General features: G+C 48.5%; 1 protein-coding gene across 1 annotated transcript in view; it reads right to left on the reverse strand.

Moving 5' to 3' along the window:
* LOC138583112 (C-type lectin domain family 18 member A-like) overlaps positions 1–22,753 on the reverse strand; it is a 346,135-nt gene extending 323,382 nt beyond the window's left edge. Inside the window, exon 1 of the mRNA XM_069655073.1 lies at positions 22,372–22,753. Within this exon, the coding sequence (XP_069511174.1) occupies positions 22,372–22,480 (109 nt within the window). The 5' untranslated portion in view covers positions 22,481–22,753. The remainder of the gene's footprint in view (positions 1–22,371) is intronic.
* Positions 22,754–23,448: the final 695 nt, after the last annotated feature.

The following is a 23,448-nucleotide window of genomic DNA, read 5'->3' on the forward strand; positions in this document are numbered from 1 at the left end:
CGGAGGGAGGGAGAGCCTGGAGATCAAGTAGGTGATGGTGCTCCCCCATAAATAACCGAAGTCCCTAGGGAAAGGGGGCAGGTCACTTTGACTTGCAACCGCACAACCCTGGCAGGGCTGGCCAGGCAGGTTAACCCAGCGGAGGTGCAATGGAGGGACAGTGGGCCCTTTATGGAGAAGCACCACAAGTCTGTGGAACCCCATGGACACGAGATCTAAAATCCTAATAGGGAGTCCAACAACAGCCTTTTGAGCAAACCAAGGGGACTGAAGATGCAGTGAACAGAGAGTTTCGGGTCAGTTCGGCTAACGACAAACACGGCTACAAAAAGAACAAAGGGACGACCCCCCCCACGAGGAACCGGCGAACCTCAATTAAGTGCCCCTGGTTACGCCCCCTATTGATACAAGTACTTGAGGTGACGAAAGGCCAGGCCCCCAGCCTTGGGGAGTGTGCTCTCCTTCAGGACGTCGGAGCAGGAACCAATTGAAGCAACTCTAATCATGTGATGGGCGCCAGCTTGGATTGAAACACTAGACCGCTGAAAGGATAGCGTGACGGTGTAACACACACTTGGAAGCGCCAACGTTGCCATAGCGACCAGGGCTATGATCTGACAGCATGTGGCTCTGGGGAGGGGACTTCAGCTGTACATTGAATCGCAGGGTAGATAGGTCAGATGACAAATATAAGAAACCAGCGCCGCCCGCCAGTGTTTTGGGGGAACTGCTGGCAGACTTTGAGCTGGAGGATGTTTGGCACACCCTCAATGGGAATTACAGGGGCTCCTCTCACTATTCAGCTCCACACAAGGTACACACACGGATAGATTATATGTTCTCATACATGGAATCGCTGAGGGAATTTACTGGGGCCATGTATAAAGGCAGGACACTTTCAGAAAAAGCACCGTTAATTGTTAATTGGGAGTTAGGAACGGCTTCATCGCCGGTGCCCACATGGAGGCTTCGGGTGAAACCCTCCAAGACGATTCCTCCAAGGTGCATTTAGCAGATAAGATTGGGGAGTATTTTGCAGCCAATGAGGGTTGCGTTGAGAGCAGGTACATATTATGGGAGGTCTTTCAGGTCGTGATAAGGGGTGAACCAATTTGCAAAAGCAGGAGTCATCAGGTGGGAATTGTTAGGTTACCTGTCAAGATTAGAAGACAGAATTAAGCTGTTGGAGAACTCACACAACAGGGACAGAGCTTTAGAGAGTGAGCTGCTGACTCTTAGGCAAGATTGATTGGCGGATTAGGATAGGCTCAGTAAATATGATTACATAACATATACAGAAAAGCTGCATGAACAGGGAGATAAGGCAAGCAGGTTGTTGGCCTGGCTTTGCCAGAGAGATGCCCTGGACAATGATGACTGAGATGGTGGACAAATGTGGCCAACTGTGGAGATCACAGGAGATTAATGAAATATTTTGCATTTTTTACAGGAAACTAAATGACAGCGGGAATGGGGACAATGGGGACATTACGGAGGCATTAACCCAGATCGCATTACCACGACTAGACCCGATCCAGGGGGAAGCATTGAGGGCGCCACTCACGGAAGATTAGGTTATCCAGGCACTACTGACCGGGAAGACGCCCGGTGCGGATGGTTTGCCATGAGAGTTTTATAGAGAATTATCTGGGGGAATTGAAACCAAGGTTATTAGAGATCTACGTGGAAGCCTATGTACAGGGAATGCTGTCACCCAGTATGAGGGAGTCTGTCATTATAAAAATGTTGAAGCCAAGCAAAGCACTGCAACACTGTGAATCGTACAGGCCCCTGTCTATGATAAACCAAGATTGCAAGATCCTCACAGCAATGTTGGCCGAAAGGCTGAAAAAGGAAATAGGATTACTGATACATCCGGATCAAACCACATATGTCCCAGGTTGAGCCACAACTGATAACTTGAGGAGTCTCCCCTAAGTAATAGATAGGACCAGATCAAGGGGGAACAGATGCACAGTCGTTTTGTTGGATGCCATTAAAGCATTCGACTTGGTTAGCTGGGAATTGCTCTTTGCCGTACTTGAGTGTTTGGGGGTTGGGCAAAAGTCTCTTAGGTGGGTCCGGCTAATTTACACTACCCTGACTGTGAGGGTCAAAACGGGGAAGCATGCATCGGATGGATGGCATATAAAGAGGGGCATGAAACCGAAGTGCCCATTGTCACCATTTCTTTTCATCTTGGCTCTGGAACCCCTTTCAGCATTTCTGAGAGCCGACTTTGGGGAAGCGGGCACAATGCTGGACGGAAAGACCCATGTAATTTCATTATATGCAGACACCATGCTTTTATATGTTAATAACCCAGAGGACAACCTTGAATACATCTTTGAGGTATTGGATAATTTCTCTAGTCTCTCTGGGATCACAGCAGTAGGCACACATTGTGTATATTCCTGATGGTGGAACTGATAGGTAGCGACAAGGCACACTTACAAAATCTGGGTCTGAGGTGGGAGATTTTACGCTATTTGGGCGTCCATATATGTCAACATGTTAAGACCTCACACGATCGAAACACAGTCAGAATATGCAAATGCAAGGACAGGGTGTGCAAAAGGGACGACCCAAGCGGGGCGTAGCTCTTACTTGCGCAGTTACGTGAGGGAAATTCTAGAAAAAGGATTTCTGCAACTTGGCAACCGGTTCCAGTCCTGTCCCCATTTCATGGGACTGGGACATCCCATAATTATAGAGGAAAGGGGACTGGATGTAAGAGTACTTTTATATATACTCCAACGACACAACAAAAAACAAACTTAGTTAGATGGAAATGCACTGGAAGAAGAGCCAGAGACCTCATCGCTGAAAACAACCTAAAAGCCCACTGCTTCAGTCATTACTAGAAAAAATGCTAAATGGAGTCCCACACCACGTTTACCACACAAAATCTAGCAGTGGTAAGTTAGCTCAGAAATGTCCTGTCCTTGAAACGGAGAGCCTGTACAAGTGTCAGTGTTGCTTAGGCGGCAGAATGTTCTGAAACGCTCCCACGCATCATCAAACAAAGGGGCCTATGGTCCGGCATCCCATTCCTCATTGTCTGGTGAGGCATGCACCGGCTTTGCACATTCCACACCCAGAGCACAGGAGGGGTTTGGGAGGGGGCTATAACACTTGCTCCCTTTGGTTCAAGTCCTCTGGAGATAAAAGCCTAAGAAACGCGTAAGAGAAAGCGTGTGGCTGCTTACAAATCACAAACCCCCCTCCACTCATTTTTATTATTATTTTGTATAACAAAAAAGGACACCTTTTGAAAAATGATGTACCTTACATATTTCGTTCAAACCAAAAAGTATTTCTTGCTCGCCATATGTGATTCCTTTAAAGAATGTCTGGAGTATTACTTGACATTTGCGAGAAAGCTGGGGTGACTGCAGTGTTAGCGGCTTTGTGGTAACGCAGCAGTTTCAGGACACTATGGTGGTCAACATCGCCATAATGAAAATCACATATTAATCCATATCAGGGAGTAGTAATCAATGTAGCCGTGTTCTTTTCTTTGCAGAATGGCACCGGTGTTTTTAACTAAAACATAAGGCTTCTATTTTTTTTTCGTTTTTACTGTTTTTACACATAAAGAAAGATGGAAATCAATCTGCTTTTTCGCTGTATTTTTTTATAGAACTGGAAAGGAACGGAAAACCAGTTCTTTCTGCTTGGCTCCCTATTCTGCCAAATATGCATCTCACGCCAATCGCGCTGCAGACTGGCAACATGCAGAGTGTAAAAGTTGTCTGAAAAATAGTATTAAAAAAACTCCTGGCAACATATAACTTAGGCCCTCAGCAATCACTGGAGCGACCATTTCTTATGGCAATAATGGAGTTTGACATTGATCTGGAATACCCCAGTTGCATTTGTGGCTTGTATACCTGTGTGTGTTGTAAAATTATGCATTTTTTTATTCTAATAAATAGAGAACAAAACTGGTTGAAATGTAGCTTTTCATATGACAAACAATAAATGTAGATAAATACAGGAAAAATGGCCAAAAAATCAATATGGATAAATATACAGAAATGATGGAAAAAGAAATACCGTAAAACTGGTAGCATTAAAAATAATACACAAGGACTAGAATGTAAAGAAAATGACCGTGGAGTGATTTGTTCGCATCTAATATAGGTCCACTCCACTACCCTTTCCTCTCCTCCCTACCCCAATTGCTGTCAGGCATAGTAATTCGTAGCCGCCTGTCTTTGCAGCCGCCCCCCTCGCCGCCTCCGCATACACCTCTAAACCTTTCTTCGCACTTACTTTTATCATAGTTCCCTTGACCACTGATAACAGCTTGTCTGTTCCCCATTGTTCCTTCTGTTTTCTCCTCCCCCTCCCGCTCCAGCATTATCTTGAATAGTCATCGACCTTCAATTGATAGTCACTTGTTTTGTTCCTTCTCCTCACCCCTTCCTTCCTCTCCCCTCCCCCTTCCCTCTCCTTCCCCCTCCTCTTGTCACTCTTGCACTGCAACAATTGCCGTCAGGCATAGTAATGTTACTGCTAGTGTTGTCTCCCTCCTTCCTCCCTCTCCTCTCCCTTATTGCTACATGCACTTGTACTATCTGTTATGATTTGATAGTTATTTTTCACGTTATGTTCTGTTTCAAGGACTTGTAAGAATGTACTTGTATTCTCCCATGTTCCCTCCCTCCTTTAAGCGCTTTGAAACACATTGTGTATAGGCACTATACAAATAATCAATCAATCAATCTCCAAGATAGGGAAAAGCCCTCAAGTTCAGGGAGACTTTGCTTGTCTCCCTACTATGGACTAGAACAGTACATACACCTGCACAGAACATGCCTTTTCCCTGGTTTAGTCTTAGGCGTCCCATTACCATTGCAACCGAGTATGGGGTCTGTAAGCCTCTTTAATAAGAACAGGAAAACTTGATCCCCACAATGCAATCAGCATATTTTTGTATACTAAAGCTGCACATTTTGGTGGCCACATCGCTCATAGAAACTCTAGTTTTTCTTTAAAATACACAATTTGAGAGGGCGCTAGAGGGCCATCCAAGATGGCCGCCTTGGTCTGAGCTCCCGAAATTGCCCCCCATCAATCCTAAATAATCCTGCTGTTTCCTGAACTGCACAGTCCCAATTCCCCGTCTCCTGTTTTCCCGATCTGCCCAGTTGCCTGCCAGTGAATTTTCTGGCGAAAATCGACCGTTCCCTGCCTGATTGAGACCCCCGTGGCCTTGGGTCTGAGCCCTACACATCTGGCCCACCGGAGCAAAGGGCGCTACACCGCAGTCCACATCCGGCCTGAAGAGTGCATTTGCCTGCGTCGCGCCGCCGAGGGACCTCCCCCACTCTGCCTGGACCGTGTCCTGCGGGAGGGCCGGATCCGGAGCGCTGCTCCCCGGTGCGGGGGCGAGCCACCGGGGCTCGGCGGCAGTGCGGGTCCGGCATCTGCCTTCCCGGCACGCAGCCATCACCGGAGCCCGCCCACCACCCCGCGGGGATCCCCGGCATCCGAGTCGGCCGTGCCCGCGGGGGTCTCCCCAGCGCCGAAGTCCATCGGAGTCCAGTGGAGTGAAGCCGGAGGAACAGCCGGGACACCAGGTACGAGGGGGGGATCGCGCGCCGCGCTGAAGCTGGTCTCGAGCCGGCCCGACCCACCCCCCGCCTCCCCCTGTCCCCTCGCCACTTCAGCTACGAGTCCTGCCCGCGGCTCCGGGTCGCGCGGCGCGGAGCTGGCCCCGTTCGGCCCGCTGGAGGCCACGTTTGGGGGCTGGGAGGCGTGTGGTGTCTCCAGTTACATACCGGAGCAACGGCCCTGAGAGGAATCAGTGCGGCGCCCTGGAGGCCCGGCGCGGGTCGGGGGAGGAAGAAGTCTCGGGTGAGCCCCGCTGGATGATCTGAACCAAGGGGGCCCCCCCTGCCCCCCCCACTTTGGACTGGTGCTTCATTTTCGGTGGGCTGCCCAACGCACTTGTGGTATTTTTCCCTACTCCCCTCTGGCATCTCGACACACACCATACTGCCAGACAGGAGAGTCACCATTGCACTGCTGTATCCCATTCACCTACTGAGACTCCAGCATTAAGCTTGACAAAATCCATTGCCCATTGTCTCCCCACCCCAGTGTCAACAGCATCCCAGGGAGAGTCCGTTAGTGGCAAACCTGGCTACCACAGCAAATCGCTAACCCCCCGCTCAAATCAAACAAAATCAGCCCCCTCGTTACGCGCCGTAGGGCGCGCGGAACGCAGCCCAATAGCGGAGTTCCATTTTGCTTCTGAACTGTAATCCGTCCAAATTCGAGCAGCCGGATAAATCCTAGCCATCTCAGGTAGATCCTCGGAACACCCCAGGCACTACAAAGTATAGTGGTTCTCATATAAAGTGCACCGGTTCCACATTTGAAATGGGGAAAAACGACAAGTCTCAGAGGAAATTAACTTTCGAGGGCGGTGCGACACCAAAAGTCCCCGTTCAGCGGGAAGACCAGACTCCCGCCCCCAGCAGTTCGCCCCAGATGGAATCAGAGGGTAATACATTTGAAATAAAAGAACTCCTTTTAGACCTGAAGGCTGGCATCGGAAATCTAAACAACAAAATGGACGGCCTTGCCTCCAAGGTAGACCTCCTTCAACACCGCATCGACACACACTCGGAACGTTTAAACGAGGTCGAGCAAAGAGTGTCAAATCTAGATGATGGCACATCATCCCTATCAACCAAAGTTTCGCAGCTCGAAGCCCAAATGAAATCAACAATAGCTAAATGCGAGGACCTTGAAGGTCGTTCAAGGAGGAATAACATAAGAATCATCGGGGTGAGGGAACAGCAGCCGCAAGGTAGAATGGAGGAGTTCGTGGAGTTACTCTGCACATTACTCTTCAGTAGAGAATCATTGTCTCCAATGTTCATAGTAGAGAGGGCTCACAGGATTCCGTCGGCCCGACCAGCCCCCGGCGCACCGCCTAGGCCAATCATCGCTAGGCTGCTCAACTACAAGGACCGAGACACCATCCTCCGCCTGGCAAGAGAGAAAGGAGAGCTGCTTCATGATGGGGACAAAATTCACGTCTACCCAGACTTCTCTCCCGCTGTACAAACCCAGAGGAAATCCTTTACCGCCATCAAACAAAGACTCCGAGCCAATCAATTACCATACTCGATGCTCTTCCCAGCACGGCTCAGAGTACAGCACGGGGAGAGGGTCCATTTTTTTCAATCGCCCGAGGATGCACGCATGTTTCTTGACCAGATGGGCTGCCCAGATCCGAATCCCAATCGTCCCAGGCCCCAAAGAGACAGAAGCATCAGGAATCCGCCATAAACCGGAGTGACCAGAGGCGAAGTACAAACTCGCAAGAAGATGCAAAGGAAACAGGTTCAATACATAGTAATTATAACGCGGGGCAGGGAAGCTTGGAGGGCCCCAGGCGCCCCTAGCACAGCACCGGTTCACTCTCCAAGGTTCACTCGGCTGCCGGTAGGTCTCTAAACTGAGTTCCTTGGGGGTACAGTTTGTACAGCGACATGGCTTCCACTTGTTTCGCTGTTTGTTTTATTGGGTTAATGAGGGATCTCTCTGTGGGCCAGTTGGGGGTTGCCCACCTGAAAGAGAGAAACGCCACGTGCTTGTGGTGGTTTGCCCACGGATGGTGTCCTCAAAGTTCATTAGGAAAGTTCAGCGCCACCAGTTCTCTACCCTGCCCTTACACTCCATGTCCTAAGCAGATACCAGTGTCGTCTTGTCAAGCAAGTTACAAAGCTTTCAGCAACAAAGCTAGCAAGTCACTTCTCGATGCCTCTCCATGGCTAGCAGCAGTACACGAACTGTGGTCAATTAGAATGTCTTACCCGAACCATTCAACGTATTAACATGGAACATAAGAGGCGGCAATATTCCAGCTAAAACCAGGAAAATACTGCAATACCTCAGGCGTCACGAAATTGACGTGGCTATGATTCAAGAGACTCACCTTCTACCAGGGAAGGAACACCAGTGGGCCAAGAGCTGGGGCTGCCACAGATACTACTCCTCTTACTCAACCTACTCCAGAGGAGTCGCTATACTCATACACAGAAGGATGAGCTTCCGCTTGATACGCATGGCGAAGGACACGGAGGGGAGAGCGATCATAGTGAGCGGTATCGTAGCCGGACAGAAGGTGACCTTTGTCAACTCCTATGCTCCGAACACAGACGGCCCTGACAATTTTGGATGGGTACTCACCCAGCTTTCCAGACAGGATCCAGCAACCATAATCTGGGGGGGGGAGACATGAACACTGTACTAGATCCATTAAAGGACAGATCAAAAGCTTCACCACTACCTCCTACCAAAGCTGGACTCCAAATAAAAGAAATCTGTAATGCCTTCAGCCTGATAGACATATGGAGGGTCTCGAATGGCGATTCACGATAATTCACATTTCATTCACCAGTACACAACTCGAGCTCCCGTATCGACTATCTCTTCGTCTCTGCAAGCGGTCCTCTGACAAGTGATCGATGCTGCATACATCCGAGAACGCTCTCCGATCATTCCCCTATTTTCCTCAACTTAAGGCCATCCACTCCGACGCCACCGCTACAGCGATGGCGCTTCAAGAACGGCTCGTTAAGAGATGAAGTGTTTGCCTCTGAACTAAGGGACGATATCAACGTGTTTCTTGATGCCAACGTTGGTTCAGTCCCATCCGCAAGCACAATCTGGGAGTCCCTAAAATGCTTTATCAGAGGAGTCTGTCATGCCAAGGAAAACGGCATCCACAAGCTCATCAGACGTGAGCTCACAAGCAGCGAAGAGAAGCTAAAGATCCTTGAGCACCAAGCCACTAACGGGGCGGATCCCAAAATAGCAGCAGCCTTGAAGGAAGAATTGATGAAATTCAATCTCGCAGCAGACCGTGAGGTCAAATTCCTGAATCGCAATGGCCAAGTTCGTCAATACAGAGAAGGCCAAAAACCCGGGGCCCTTCTAGCAAATTTAATCAGAGCCGACAACAAACTTGCACACATTGAATCGATTCGGACCACTCTGGGAGAGACAGTCTATACCGATGAAAGGATAGCGGAGGAGTTCAGGATCTTCTATCAAGAACTATACAGTGCTAAACTTAACAAGTCTTCGACAGCCCCATTGGAGTACCTAGAAGACACGGAACTCTACTGGGTCGAACATTCTCTCCGAGAACCCCTAAACGAAATGATCACGCAAGAAGAGATTATAGAAGCCATAAAGTCCCTCCCCAGCTCCAAAGCGCCAGGCCCTGACGGACTGACGGGAATATTCTACAAGTCATTCGGGGGCACCCTGGCCCCCCTCCTAGAGGCAGTATATGCGGAAGCGCTGGAAAGAGGGCACCTGCCTCCTACCACCTGTGAAGCCAATGTTATTCTGCTACACAAACCTGGCAAACCTCCAGAAGATTGCTCATCATACCGACCAATATCTCTCCTCAATCTTGACAATAAAATACTTGCCAAGGTGCTGGCAGGGAGGTTAATGCAATTGATGCCTGCCCTTGTTCTGGCAGACCAAGCCGGTTTAATTCCGGGCCGCAACACAACGTTTGGACTTAGGAGAATGTTCGGTGTCATGGCCGCACTGGACCCCTCACTGCAGGCTGTGGCGGTTCTTCTCGACGCCGAAAAAGCATTTGACTCCGTGGAGTGGCCGTTTCTGTTCACGGTGCTCACTAGGATGGGCGTAGGAGCCCACTTCATCAACCTGGTCTCTCTCCTATATACCAAGCCACGTGCCAACATTATTGTGGGTACAGCCAAATCAGCCCCAATAGTTCTGCAACGAGGCACGAGACAGGGCTGCCCACTATCGGCCTTAATATTCGCCTTGGTGATGGAACCTCTAGCCTCCAAACTGCGGGAACAGAGACAGCAGAGGGGACTCATTATAGGTCCTCACAAGCTCATCATCTCTCTCTACGCCGATGACGTAGCACTGTTCATCCGAAACCCGGAAGACAATCTAAATCCAGTCATGAGGGAAGTCATCAAGTTTGGAGCAGCGTCAAGATTAAAAATCAATCAGTCAAAATCCATTGTATTCCCTCTCACCCCAGCCACAAAACAGTTTCCAGACGACTTCAAACTCACATGGAAGTGCTCCAGAGTTCGATACCTCGGGATACAACTATCTCTAAATTGTCAGGAAGTGTTTCGGGATAACTATGAAGAAGTGGTCAAATCGCTTCAAGACAACATCTCTCGCTGGAAGTCTCTTCCACTAACCCTCTGGGGTAGGATTTCCCTAGTGAAGATGGTGATTTTACCCAAACTATTATATCTAGTCAACAATATCCCTATGTTGCTGCAACAATCCTTCTGGAAAAAATTGAAAAGCCTGTTCCTCGAACTATTCTGGGTGGGTAAGCCAGCTAGAGTGGCATTCACCATGCTGACACTCCCGGTCACCAATGGGGGACTGGCCCTGCCGGACCTGGAAAGATATTATTGGGCTGCTCAAGCACAGTTCCTCAGCCATTGGTATGCCTCTCAAGCTATCCGACCACATGTACAAGTTGAGCGAGCCCTCGCAACACCTAACTTCCTAACTGCAGTCGTCCTTAGTCACATGCCGGTTCCCAGCTCCACGATGAATGTGATGCTCACGACGTACAAAGTTTGGAAGACGCTGGCCCAGAAACTAGGTGTGCAGTCACGGTACTCCCCACTCCTACCTGTGAAGTTTATTCCCGGAGTCCCACTGACCTCAGAGACGGTGTTTCACAAGTGGGTCGACAAACTGAACATACAAACACTGGGGGATCTCTTCACAGAAGAGGGTTTTCTAACACCAGAGCAAGCAAAAAGTAAAGGGGGCAACACGGCCTTGGATGTATACCTCTACTTCAGAACTCGTTACACCATTCAGGCTCTACTGCCGGACTTCCCACGTCAGCCACCAACGTGGCAATTACTGCATAACGTCATCCAAGCGCAAGGCGAAGGCAGGCTGGTGTCACAGATCTATAAAGCCCTCATTCCCAGTACATCCCCTGCCATCTCAGGTGCAAAGGCTAGATGGGAGAAGTCACTACAGGTTAAGATTTCTGATGAAGACTGGTTCTATAGCCTGAAACAAACTCAAAAAGTGGCGCTTAACTCACGCCTAAACCTTATACACTTCAACTTTCTCCATCAAACATATCACACACCAGCGAAAACCAACAAGCATCACCCAGACGCAGAAGCGAAATGCATCAGATGCGGGTCAATCTCAGCAAACTTTGCTCACCTAGCATGGGAGTGTCCCGAGCTTAAGCCTTTCTGGAAACAAGTTCTGGAGACGACAGCGGCTGTTGTGGGAGAACCAATACAACCAAGCCATACAGCAGCCCTGTTGGGCATGACTAGGCTGCTCTCTGCTCCAATAAGAAAACTAGCAGGGGTACTGTTGACTCTGGCTCGTAGGAGGGTTGCCATGGCATGGGGCAGAGGCCCCCCCCCATCCGACAGTCGCCGCCTGGCGCAGAGACATGTTGTATTACCAAGATGTGGAAACGGACTTCATTAAATTACTTCCTCTGCACGCCCGACCTCCAGACATCTAGGGGCCATTGACACTGTTCTTGATGGGCGAAGCGGCAGAGCATGCATCTGAATCCTCAGACTCGGAGGAAACCCCTCGGTGAGGTCTGGTCCAGGGTATTTCCACATCCTTGAAGCGATTGCTGGAAGGGGCACTTTCTCAGCTGAAGAGGACGCTGTTTCAGGGGGATGTGGCTGAGAGGTGGTGGGGGGGGGGGCTTTGGGTGGGTCCTGGGTCAAGGCGCAAAGTTTAAAGTCCACCCTAATGTGGGTGTGAAGTTGTATCGTGATTTAAATACCTAAAAATAAAGTTTTAAAAAAAATAAATACACAATTTGCATCACACTTTATCAAAAAACTCCCATTTGGTTGCTATTCACAGTGTCACAAAAGGAATTACAACTGTGGGCCACTTTTTCATTGGTGCCCAGAGGCGTTGCTAGGGGGGGCTAAGGGGCTATAGCCCCTGGTCTTTTGGTTGTGCCCCGGATAGAATCTCAGGAGCTACAACCAAAATGCTAACTAGCCGCAGTCCCGACATTAGCATAGCCCCGGGTCTTTTCCAGACCTAGCAACACCCTTGTGGTGCCCGAGACAATTTTATGGCCCAGTCCGACCCTGGGAGCTTCCGATATCAAACCTGTCCATATTTTCTGTGGGAGGGCGTATAATTGCAATGCAGGCTCATATCTCTTTGCCCTCCCTATTTCGAAATCCCTGCAATGGAGTCTGGAGGAGGAAGGGTCTACCGTTATAGAGAGGTGTATACCAATTCCCCTTTTGAATGTTGGTAGCTTTGGGCGTGGTTTAAGGATTGTGGCTTTGTTGTTCATACTCTCGCTCAGCCTCCATACCCACTTCCTTTCCGGGAGTGTCTTGTATTCTGTTTAGGACAGACATACATCTCTGCAGAGCCTATGTGTCATGCTGGGACATGGGAGAGAAAACTGAGTGAAGTGCAAGAGAAACTGTGACTGAGCAATGAGCAGCAGACATGGCACTCCTCTATTAAATACAGAGAAATATTGAGCAACTGCAGCAAATATAAAGTTGCTCCACCAAGTGATGTCACGGTGACCAGGCAGGGGATAGACAGTCCTGCTGCACCAAAAGAGAGATAACACTGGTGTAAGAGAGTGATAGTGTCTTGGAGAGACAGTGGGCAAACTGCATGAGCGTAAACGGGCAGGGTTTACATGAGAATCCACTGCTGCACCAAACGAAATAAAAACATGAAAACACTTCCTTAATGCAGGAGATATATCACTGCTGTAGCAAACACACAAGGGGTGAATTCAGCTGTGATAAAGGACGTGTAGCACTGCTATGCTAAACATTAGAGTAGTGGTGTTTCTGCATCAAACATACCGTTAGGTTTCTCTTTGAAACTATACACAGACAGACCAAATAATTACACGAGAGATGGTCATTTTGCTCCAAAAGACAGACATAACATTGCTAACATCTTTGTGTTGTAGAGTTTGTGTTTCAAGAAAACCATATCCACCTAGCCTGCTCTGAGCCTATCAGTTGCCTTCCATTACTGACTCCGCTGATAGCCCCGCCCCCTTGCTCATGCCACACAGCCCTCTCCCATAATAATGTATAGGTTGCATATAGCGCAAACCTAGCTAGCAAGCACACACAGGCAGAGAATACAGAGAGAGAAAAACGGGAAAGAGTGGGGAACAAAGGGGGGTGGGGTGGGCTGTTCCTTGAAGAGCAGGGCCTTCATTTCCTTCCTGAAGGGTTGGAGAGACGGCTCCAATCTGGTCTGCGCTGGTTTCGTTCTGCAAAGTATGGATGCGTTTAGCGGTTATTGTCACCTGTAAGATTCTGGTAATATTGTGGCTTCTGATTATCCAAGGGGAATCGAGGGATGGTACTAGGCTGCCTGGATTGTATTGAAGGAAAGTATAAATTTCATGAGCCATTTTTGGCTTTGAGCATGTTTGAAAAAGCCCTGAAGAAGCATGATTTCTGTCTTTGTATGGTTCAATTCCGTTTAGGTGGTAGACATGCATGTGACGTTTGAATAAAAAGCAACTTTGAAGTTTGTGGATGTCTTTGACGAAAGTAACCCTAAAGGAGAGCTGGGTGTCATCGGAATTCTGATAGACCTGATATCAAGGATGCTGAGGAGTTCCCCATCAAATCCATGTAGAGGCAGTGCTTTAGACGGAAAAAAGAAGTGCAGGTGCTCACCCACCTAGGCTTTAAGTGGCCGGGGATCAGCCCTGTTAAGGTGCAAAATTAGTTTTTGCGTCTCCCAAAACTATTTCTATTACTCTTACTCAGTCTCCTCATACATTTACATTGTTATTCGTCTCACTTTCTATTAGTACCCGGCAGGGTGTGGCTTAGTCCTCCCAGGAAATGAGGAGGCTCCCAACGGGGGCTTTACCACAGGGCAAAGCCCCCGCTCTGTGTCCCCTCAGAGCGGGAGGCTGCCATCTTCCCCCGCCAGGTGTAAGGTAAGTGATCCCTGCGCCTCGTGTCCTCATGCCCCCATTACCCTTATCAACTTATTTGGCGCCCTCCGTCCCCCGCCCCACATACCTTTCACTTCCTTCTCCCACACCTGCGCCAGGAACAGAAATGTTCCTGGCGCTTCCCCGACACACAACTGACCGCAATCGAAAGGGAGAAGGAACCATGGCGGCCATTTTGGTTTTTTTTAAGTTGCAAAACCACAAAGATGTCATTTCAAAACTTAAACACTATCAGTACCCTGGATTATCCACAAGGCCTTCTGGGGCCTGGGGCCAAAATACCTTCAACTCTATCTTCCTAAATATCTTCCTTCCCGAGCCCTTCGCTCATCCGTCTCCAACTCCCTCAGGGTCAGCCGCTTCTCAAATCAACGAGCTGGGGGTAGATCTCTCTCCGCGGCAGGGGCCTCCCTCTGGAACAGCCTTCCTGCCTCCCTGAAACTTGAGGAGAACCATCTCCGGTTCCGGAAGCACCTCAAAACCTTCCTCTTTGCTTCTGCTTTCTCTGTCCCTCTCCCCTGCTAAATTCTACACTGAAATTGCACTGAATCTGCAACTGGGCCACTCTCACCGACCTCGGTCCTGGGCCCAGCCACTCTCCACTTGCAATTCCTCCCTGGCAGCCCCTGCACTGCGGGACTGTCTCTGTATCCCTACAGCCCCCCCTTCCCAGCACTTGTCTGCACTTACCTTGCACTTGCCACCAGCTGGCCCTATTTATTTATTTATTTTTATTCTACTTACTTGTACTGCACTTCCCCCTCCCCTTCCCCTTGCACTTTTCCCTTCCCCTAACCCTGCACTTGCGCGGTCTGAATGATACCTGGCCTAGTAGGATCGTTGTCTGTCTTCCCCTTGTTCCCCCCTCCCTGCCTCGTCGCGCCTTGAAACACTTGTGTATAGGCGCGTTACAAATGCCATATCATATCATATCATACAACGTCCTGGGGTACTAATAGCAATATTACCGAAGCAGGGGGGCATTACTGTGCCTGGTAATGCCCTGGTGCTTACGTTCGAGCTTTTAACTGCTGCCTCGTGGCATTACCTAACCTGGTAATGCCCACCCCGCTTGGGTAATATTGCTTAATGAGTGTCTCGCTCTTCGTTTATCACTCTCTATTTGTATCATTTTCTATTTGCCTCTCTCCCCACTCACCGCTTCCTTAACTCCAATCGTGTTTCCAACGCCTCTTTCATTCTCTGGTTGCATTCCATCAGCAGCAATCTCTCAAAAACATCCATCAATCCCAGACTGTTTTTGCCCTGTTTTGGCTCCAGCCTTGTAATGTATAAAAGTTGGCAGGCCTTCAGAGAAAAGACAGTCAGAAAGATAACTAACAATAAGTGGATAATTATGACCTATGGGTGAACAAAGGTCTTGATAGAGAAAGGCCACCGATAAAATCTTCCTGTCTCAATTGAAACCGGCTTCATGACACAGAGTGACTGCATCAATGAATACAGGTGTATAACTTATCTTCAAACTAGATCATGGTGGGATGTTGGTAATTTTCTTCTCTACTATTCGCTCCCGTCTCATTTCTTCTTTTGAACATAGTGTCCTCATGTCCCTCACTCCCTCCCGGTAAAACTCTCTGGCCCTCACTTCCTCCATCTTTCCCCTCTTTTTATGCTTAGGTGACTCATTTTACTCCATTTCTCCTTGTATCATATTCTGCCTCTTTTTCTCTGTCCCCCCACCAATTATCACATTCTCCATCTGTGTCTGTATTTGTTTCGCTCTCTTTCTGTGGCTCTCTGAACCTCTCTCTCTCTCCTTCATCCCATGTGTCTACCCGCCTGGTTCTGTCGACTTGTGATCCCTCTTGTTTCACTCAATATTTTCTTCCGTCTTCATTTGTGTCCCCCTCTATGTGACTCCCTCTAGCGCTCACTGTGTGCCCCCCTTTCTATTGTCTATATAAATATTTGATTTGTCTGTCCACCTAAATCAATTTTAATTCTTGTTTCCCTTCTCTTCCCAGTCACTCCCCCCTCTCTCTCCCTCTCTCTTCCTACAATCATGCTCTCTCTGTGCAAGTTCCTCTTGTTATCCGAGGTGAAGCGCGTACACTAAAGAAAAAACAGAAAATTGCAATATAGCCCGTTAAAGAGTAACATATAACCTGGGCGTAACCCTGTTAATTAATCTAACTGTAGAGATGATCTCAATAGAAAATCTCCGGGAAAGTATTGTAATAGCCTGCCCCAACCCTCTTTAATCACAGAAGGTGTGAAGTGGGAGGCGTGTGCTGTTAGGTCAGCAGAAAATGGCTCTATCAGGGACAGACTGTAGTTTGCCTTTTGTTATGCACTGTTGGAAAGAGTAGGATCAAAAGGAATGCAGCATAGGTGAGAGGGGTAAAGACTAGGAAGCACGGCTTCCAAAAAGGCTGCTGCAGCTTTTGCACTGCATTCGGCAACATTGCATGAAGATTTAGCATCTTGCTAGCTGCTACATAGTCGAGTACCAGTGTTGTATTTTAGCTCTGAGAAATCCAGGTCCTTTGTGCACAAATATGAAGTGCGGGTACTGAGAGCCGGGTAGGACCGGCCGATTTAAAGCACTGTATAGAGGATGACGATTACTGGGCACACTATGGGAATGCACAGGTTATGGGGTAGTGTTGAAATCTGCTGGTGCCCGTCTGGATGAGCTGTTGTCTGGCCATGAGGTGGGGGGTACATCTTCGTAGAACTGTGTCATCGAACTGCAAGTGGCTGAGCCAGGTATGTTGAGAAACGCATTGTTGTCGACAGTATCAAAGGCGGCTGTCAGATCAGGCAAAACCAATAGACAGCGGCTACCTTTATCCATGATGACATGGGCATAGTCGATGACCTAGATGCTAGCCGTCTCCGTGCATCTTGGCTGAAATCCAGATTGCCAGCAATATAAGGAGCTGTTTTTGGTACTCTTTTTTTTCCTGCGACTGTTTTTTCGATGATCTTTCTCATGAAGGAAAGTTGTTTGATGGGCTAGTGATTTTCCAAGTCTTCTGGGATGAGCACAGGCTCCGTCAGTATGTTCTTCAACATCCTGTGAAAGAGTAAATGTGTTCCATTTCCACGCTGCTGCTATCCCTCGGGGGAAACAAGTGATGCATTCCCGTTGGTGAATTTAGATTGAACAAGGCAACGCTGTCCTAACAGTGAGCCCTACATGCAATCTTTCCCCCCTAAAAAACAACTTACATTCTGCTGTCAGACTGATTGCCAGACTTGTAAGTTTAATTATGTGATGCTCAGTCTACATTAGATTGGTTGACTCTGGAAGCCAGACCTCTACTTACAATGTGTTAACTGGCTCACAAAGACATTTGCTTTAAGCCTCCTGGCTTCGTAGGCATGCATTTGATACTCCCTGGGGACATTCGGCCCTCATAGAAACAGGAATGTGCCATGTTAAGTCTACAGTTTCATTAGGCAGTGATATTTTGTAAGCCTTCTGAGTGATTGCCATCTGATTCATGGACTCCTTCCTACCCACTTTCCATAATATGGGTTTAGGAAGGTACTAAAAGCTTTCTTATTTCCTACGTACTTGTGTTACCTTTTCCCTAGATCTGGCAATGTACATTTCTGCGATATATATATTTTAATTTTACCATCAGAAGTTTTACGATTCTATCTCATGCCTTTGTATCGATGCTTATGGCCTGGTGTACACTTAAAAAGATGTGGTTGTGAGTAGGATATACAGCAGGATTGGGGCTCGAGATCTCGCTTTTTGAAGTAAAGCACTTGAGAGATCTGTGCCAATATCAAATTGACCCGATTCCAGTACAGCAATGCTCATATATATTTATTGTGATTTATGGTGAACTATTTGTAAACAGGTCTCTTCTGGGCATGAGGAGTAAATGGGGAAGAGTGGAGGAGTAAGAGCGAAAGAAAGACCAAGGGGATCGAGATGCCATTCACAGTGGGGGATCAAAGTCACTTTCCTTAGTCTTTGCATGGTTCTTTACCCACTCGTGGGCAGTAAAGGGGGGAGACCTCTAAGAGCTGTGCTAGAGGGTGACTTTTGGGTGACGATTCATTCCTTCCACTTCAAGGATCATGTCGCTGTCTAACAGAGACACTTTCAAAGCTTCATAACAGCCCTAAATAGTCAGGAGCACCATTCTACAGGTGGCACCTCTAGGCCCATGCATGTTCATGAAACAAACTACACTTCCCAGCATGTAAGTTATTACAGGAAGGGATAAGAATGCATCCCAAGACACGGGCCAGTTGGCAACTCTGAGCCACATTCTCAGACCTGAGTTTTCAATTGGCAAAGCCTGGTGCAGGTTTTTGCAGTCCAATAGCTTACACTCTAAACCATGATTACAAATGCTCGAACACAGTTGCTAGTTAATGTTAAAGTGGAATTGGAAACACAGTGGGCCTCATCACGAGTTGGGCGGTAACGCCGGCGCTAATAGCGCTGGCGCTATCTGCCCTACCGCCAAACCCACCGGCGCTATTAGCGCCGGATCACGGGTTTGGCGGATTTGAAAGTCCCCATTCCCCATTGAGCCCATTCAGGAATGCCCCATTCCCCATTGGGGTCAATGGGGAAATTTCGCGCTCATACCGCCAGCGGATTTCCCGCCGGCAGTATGAGCGCAAATTTTCGGCAGATTTCCTCCCAGCTCAGAGCTGGGGGAAAATCCGCCAAAGCACTGATTTGGCGGACATTTAAATTCGGCAGTAACAGCGCTACCGACGGATTTGAGAGTTACCGCCAAACTCGTGATGAGGCCCAGTGTCTGATTACCATGGTGCTGTATAAAAGGTTTCATTAGAAAGGTCTACCTATTTGCGAGGCCAACTGTTTGTGGTGCTGTTCGCCCATTACACACCTGCCTATATTTCCTTCATATCTGAGCAAATCCGTAGTAAAAGCACAGCGCTCTCCATTTATTTACATCGGGGAAAAAGGAATGCTTGCAATTATTTCTTGAAATCTATCTGATATCATTAGTTGGAGTGCCAGCCAGCAGCCTGGTGGTACTCAAGTAATTGTATTACGTAGCCACAGAGGCAAGGGGTGAGTGTTAACGAAGCAAAGTTCAATAACCTGAGCCACAGGGGGATAATGTTTCTTGTCCTAGATCACACGTTAAGGCAATGGACCGTTAGTACTTAAGTCGTGGATTTACTAACTTGATATCCCTGGAATTAACCTCCAAACATGAAAAGGTTCAGTGAACTGATGCAAAATATAATCATGGGAAAATAAGATGTGGGGTGGCGAGGGGTTTTAATCTGCCCATTGAAGCAAATTAGTTCAGCGTCTGCTACGTGGGAAAGAGGGGAGGGGGCAGCCAGGTAGCTGTTTCCCACTCCCATAATCGTTCTGGGGAACGGTACCAGAGTACTGTGCAGTATGGGAATGTGGGTGGTGGGTATCTGTCCTGTGCCTTCCTTCTACAAACCGGCACTTCAGTCCAGACACTGTGACTGAAGTGCAGGGAGACTATAATAGAAGTGCACTGGGATGCTCACTGAAAGAATGGGACAGGAATATGGTATCTGGGAAGACATGTGAAGGCCCTTTTTCTGGCCCTGGCCCAGGAAAGTTAGTGCACATCTCTTTCCCAGGCCAGGGGCAGTCCCCGCGGGAACCAACCAGCCCCACCCCAGCTGGACAGGGAGGGGCACTGCACCTAAAAAAAATATTATCTTGTTAAACAGAAGATGAGCTAAGCCCTGAGTTCTTATCTGCTCCCTTCATGAGACACAGACACCAAGGTAGATTTTGTAGGGATCCCAACAGGGACCACCTCTTAATTTATAAAAAAAAAACACAAACTTTCTTTTTAAATATCCCTACCCCTTTCTAGTTTCCTCTGGTGCAAGTTCTTTCTAAAGGGATTTGCCCTGTGAGCCCACCCATCCTTAGGGGGAGCAGAGGGGCACCCATATGGTGGAACTGACAGAACAGACCCCTGACCTACATCTGGCACAACCCACTGTACAAGGAGTCCAGAAGATGGCCTCATTGGTTTGATAGTCCGACCCCCCGGGCGGCCTCTGGCAGGCTGCCACTTCACTCACCTGCTTCATGCCAGGGTACACATAATCCGTTCGACCTTTCCTTACACTATACTTATCGCTATTATGGACATTACCTTACTTAACTATTAACATTCACTAATTATACCTAACTATAACCACCTACAAGTCAGCCGCCCCTTTTTAATACCTTTAATGGTGCTGTTCTGTTGGTGAAAAGAGGGTCTGCCCCCTGATGACATTAAAGGCGGTATGCCATCCAGTCTGTGATCTTCTGGGGTATGCCCATCCACCACGTAGGACCATCTAAAATCACGGTGTGACCCCAGTGCACATACACTGTAGGCGGGCCCCTTAATCACGCGTGGCTGCCAAATCACTGCCATGGCCCGTGGCACACCTCGTGCTCTTTGGCAGCCCCATTGCTCTGTAGGGGCTGCCCGGTGTCACCACTGCAGCCCACAGCCTTTTAAATCTTCTTGAGAGGCCTGTGCTCACTAACGCGCCCTCCTGGTCCTTTTTATCTTTTGGACGTCCCCATGCCCTGGGGGGCTGCAGGGGGCACCTTTGATCACTGTCATGCCCCCACAGACCTTTTATTATCCGTGCAGCCCTTTGCGCTAGGGGGCAGACCGTGAACACTGCTGCAACCCCTGCAACATGTTTTATTCTGGCAGCGTCCCTGTTTACAAGGGGACTCGGCGGTTGTCATCAATACCGCGCCCGTGGGACTGGTGTTAGCCTTGCTGCCCTGCCCCTAGCCCTTTCCATTGTGTCAGAGTGATGCAGGGGACGGGCGATGTACTTGTCAGGGCTCCGGGTGGTGTGCAGGAGGCTGCATTTCGCAACCGAAGAATGGCCCGGGTGTGCGCAGGGGTTTTCAAAAAAGGAGTAAAGGGACTGTTTTCAATAGCCAGCAACACTAGTTTTACTTAAGGAGGGGCTTGACAGCAATATTTGTCCTCAAGCTGGATAGAGCGGCAGCAGAAAAAGATGTGAATGGGCATGATCTGAATGATTTCTGACTCATCAAGCCTCTGTGAGAACACTGTCCAGACTTTCAAGCCTCTCAGAGGTACATTCGTAGAGGCCATCAACCCAATTTCAAATCATATTTTGGGTACACCTGGATCCTTTCACCTTACTTTCAAACAACTGGACGTATCTACTTGAAGTTCACTCCTAAACTGGAATGGAACTCGTCTCTTCATAAGGACTAATTACAAAACCTAAAATTCGCACGTGGCTAAAAGAATTCATTTCGGAGCGTGAGAAAAAAAAACAGTCTGCTCGCAAAAAAGCCCTCCATGGTGTGCATATAGTGTGGTGACAGTAGCAGGCTATAGCAACATGTGATCATGGTTACATAAAAAAATGAAACCATATGCAAGGCAGGAGTGGGACAACATACGCAGGCAGGTAGCAATTATCAAGCCAGCTACAGTCAACTGAGTGACATGTATGATAGTGCAAGAGCAAAGTAAAGCAGTGGTCTCAATTTGCCACCCCAGAAATCAGTAGTTCATATCTATTTTTTCTTAGCATTCTGGCACGTGTAGTATTTAATTTTTCTAGATTTAATTTAACCAAAATAAACTCAAAGAACATGAAACTCAACTGAACAGGTCGAAAATCTGCACTATCGAAATTACGTCTTTTTTTCCGAAAATTATTAATTTAAATAAAGAAGTGAAAAGTGGGTGTTGATAGCAGCTGCGTTCAAAGCTTGGAACCACAGTTGCTGGTGTTTGGTCTCTTATCGCTAGATAAAATGTGGAATATTAACTCACCGTCAACAACAAATGGTAATTTGCTATACAGCCATATACAGAAAATACCCTAAAAAAATACAAATCCCTGAATAAACAGAAAATACATTTTACCATGTGCTACCGTTACTCCCACCAGACCTTGTGGTTGCAGCAGACTGTGCGGGGCCTGTCCCGATCAGTCAATATCTACGTAACTGCGCAGGGATGGTTCACCAACGTTGGGTACGTTATTTTGCTGCTGCGCCAACCCACATATTGTATTCATTATCTGAAGAGCTATTTGTGAACCCAGTGCCAAAACGTTGTTATAGTGATCTCCTTCGATCAGGTTGGCACGAAACATTCGTGTTACGTTATAATAGGCACCACGTACCTCAGATGTCGTAATAATAATACTGCGTCATAAGGGCGCTAAAGGCTCGGCGCGCGGCACATGTACGTTTCTATTTTGCGGTCACCTGACCGAAGGCAGCACGGGTAGGCGCGTGACCTTTAGCACCTGCTCTGAGCCTGAGGGCGAGGCTCGCTGCGCACCCCCTTGGTGCTGACGTTTTTTCGAGTTACCTTTGTAGAGAAGCGGCGAGCTCAGGTCTTTTTCGGGCTGCGAAGAGTCCCCGCCAGCGGAGCCGAGCGCGCAACACAGCAGAGCCAAGATCCAGCCCAGGGCTGCCATCTCCAAGGGCCACGCCTCGGCACTCGTTGCCACCTCGGACCACGGAAACCTCTGGTGTCTGTTTTAGCTCGGCCTCCGGTGGCCGCGCTCCCGCTCCGTCGTTCTCTGCCAGCAGCCTACGCCCGGTGCCTCCTAGGTCGAAAGCCGAATCATGGCTCAGAGACGCGCCACGCAGGCCGATTAGACAAAAGACTATGCGCTCCGTGAGTAATAACGCTGTCAAAACTACTCGCGGTGAACTGGTCACTGTGGTACAAAACGACAAGCTGCCATCCTCCTCGGGGGGTATAGGAGGCAGGGGAGACAAATATCCCAGCGGAATTCCTACCCCTCCCTCGCCCATATATGCCCCTCCACCCAAACTGACACTCGGCAGAAGGCAGTGCTGCTTTTTTGGAATAGGACAATGCCATTTATTTGGTGAAGCGGAAGTTAAGAATTCCAGAGTTTGGGGGATTTCAATCAAGCCCTCAACCTGCTGCTGACTTCCCTGCCCCTTACCACGGCCTTTCCTCCCACTCTCCCTAGAAGTCGTACTTTTTGTTGTTGTTGCTCCTCTTAGTTCCCTGTAGCACAAAGTGATGACATTGGGGACGTGTGTGTTCCGAGGAGATGCACGGTATTTCCTTCAGCACCGCCTAATGCTCTTTCCACGTAAGGATGCCAGTGTGGAGTTCACCCTGCCTTCCTGTTGCTTATGGGAGTTGCCAGCGACGCTTTCGTCTCTTCGTGCTTGTGTATTCACAGGGACTTTTCAGAATCCAGGTATTGAGATAACCTGGCACGGAGCCACGCGCGTGAAACACAAGTAGAATGAATAACGTGAACGCCCATGCTCGCTTCAGGACATCAAATCGGCCTTTGAATGTCAGTATGATAAGAGGTTACATAAAAGAACTTTGCTTGAAGACAAGGTTAAGCCGTTTGAGGCCATTGTGGGAGTCAATATTTTTTGGAACTAAGGTTTT

The sequence above is a fragment of the Ambystoma mexicanum genome, chromosome 1p (assembly GCF_040938575.1).
Source record: "Ambystoma mexicanum isolate Mex_15411 chromosome 1p, UKY_AmexF1_1, whole genome shotgun sequence".
Classification (NCBI taxonomy): Eukaryota; Metazoa; Chordata; class Amphibia; order Caudata; family Ambystomatidae; genus Ambystoma; species Ambystoma mexicanum.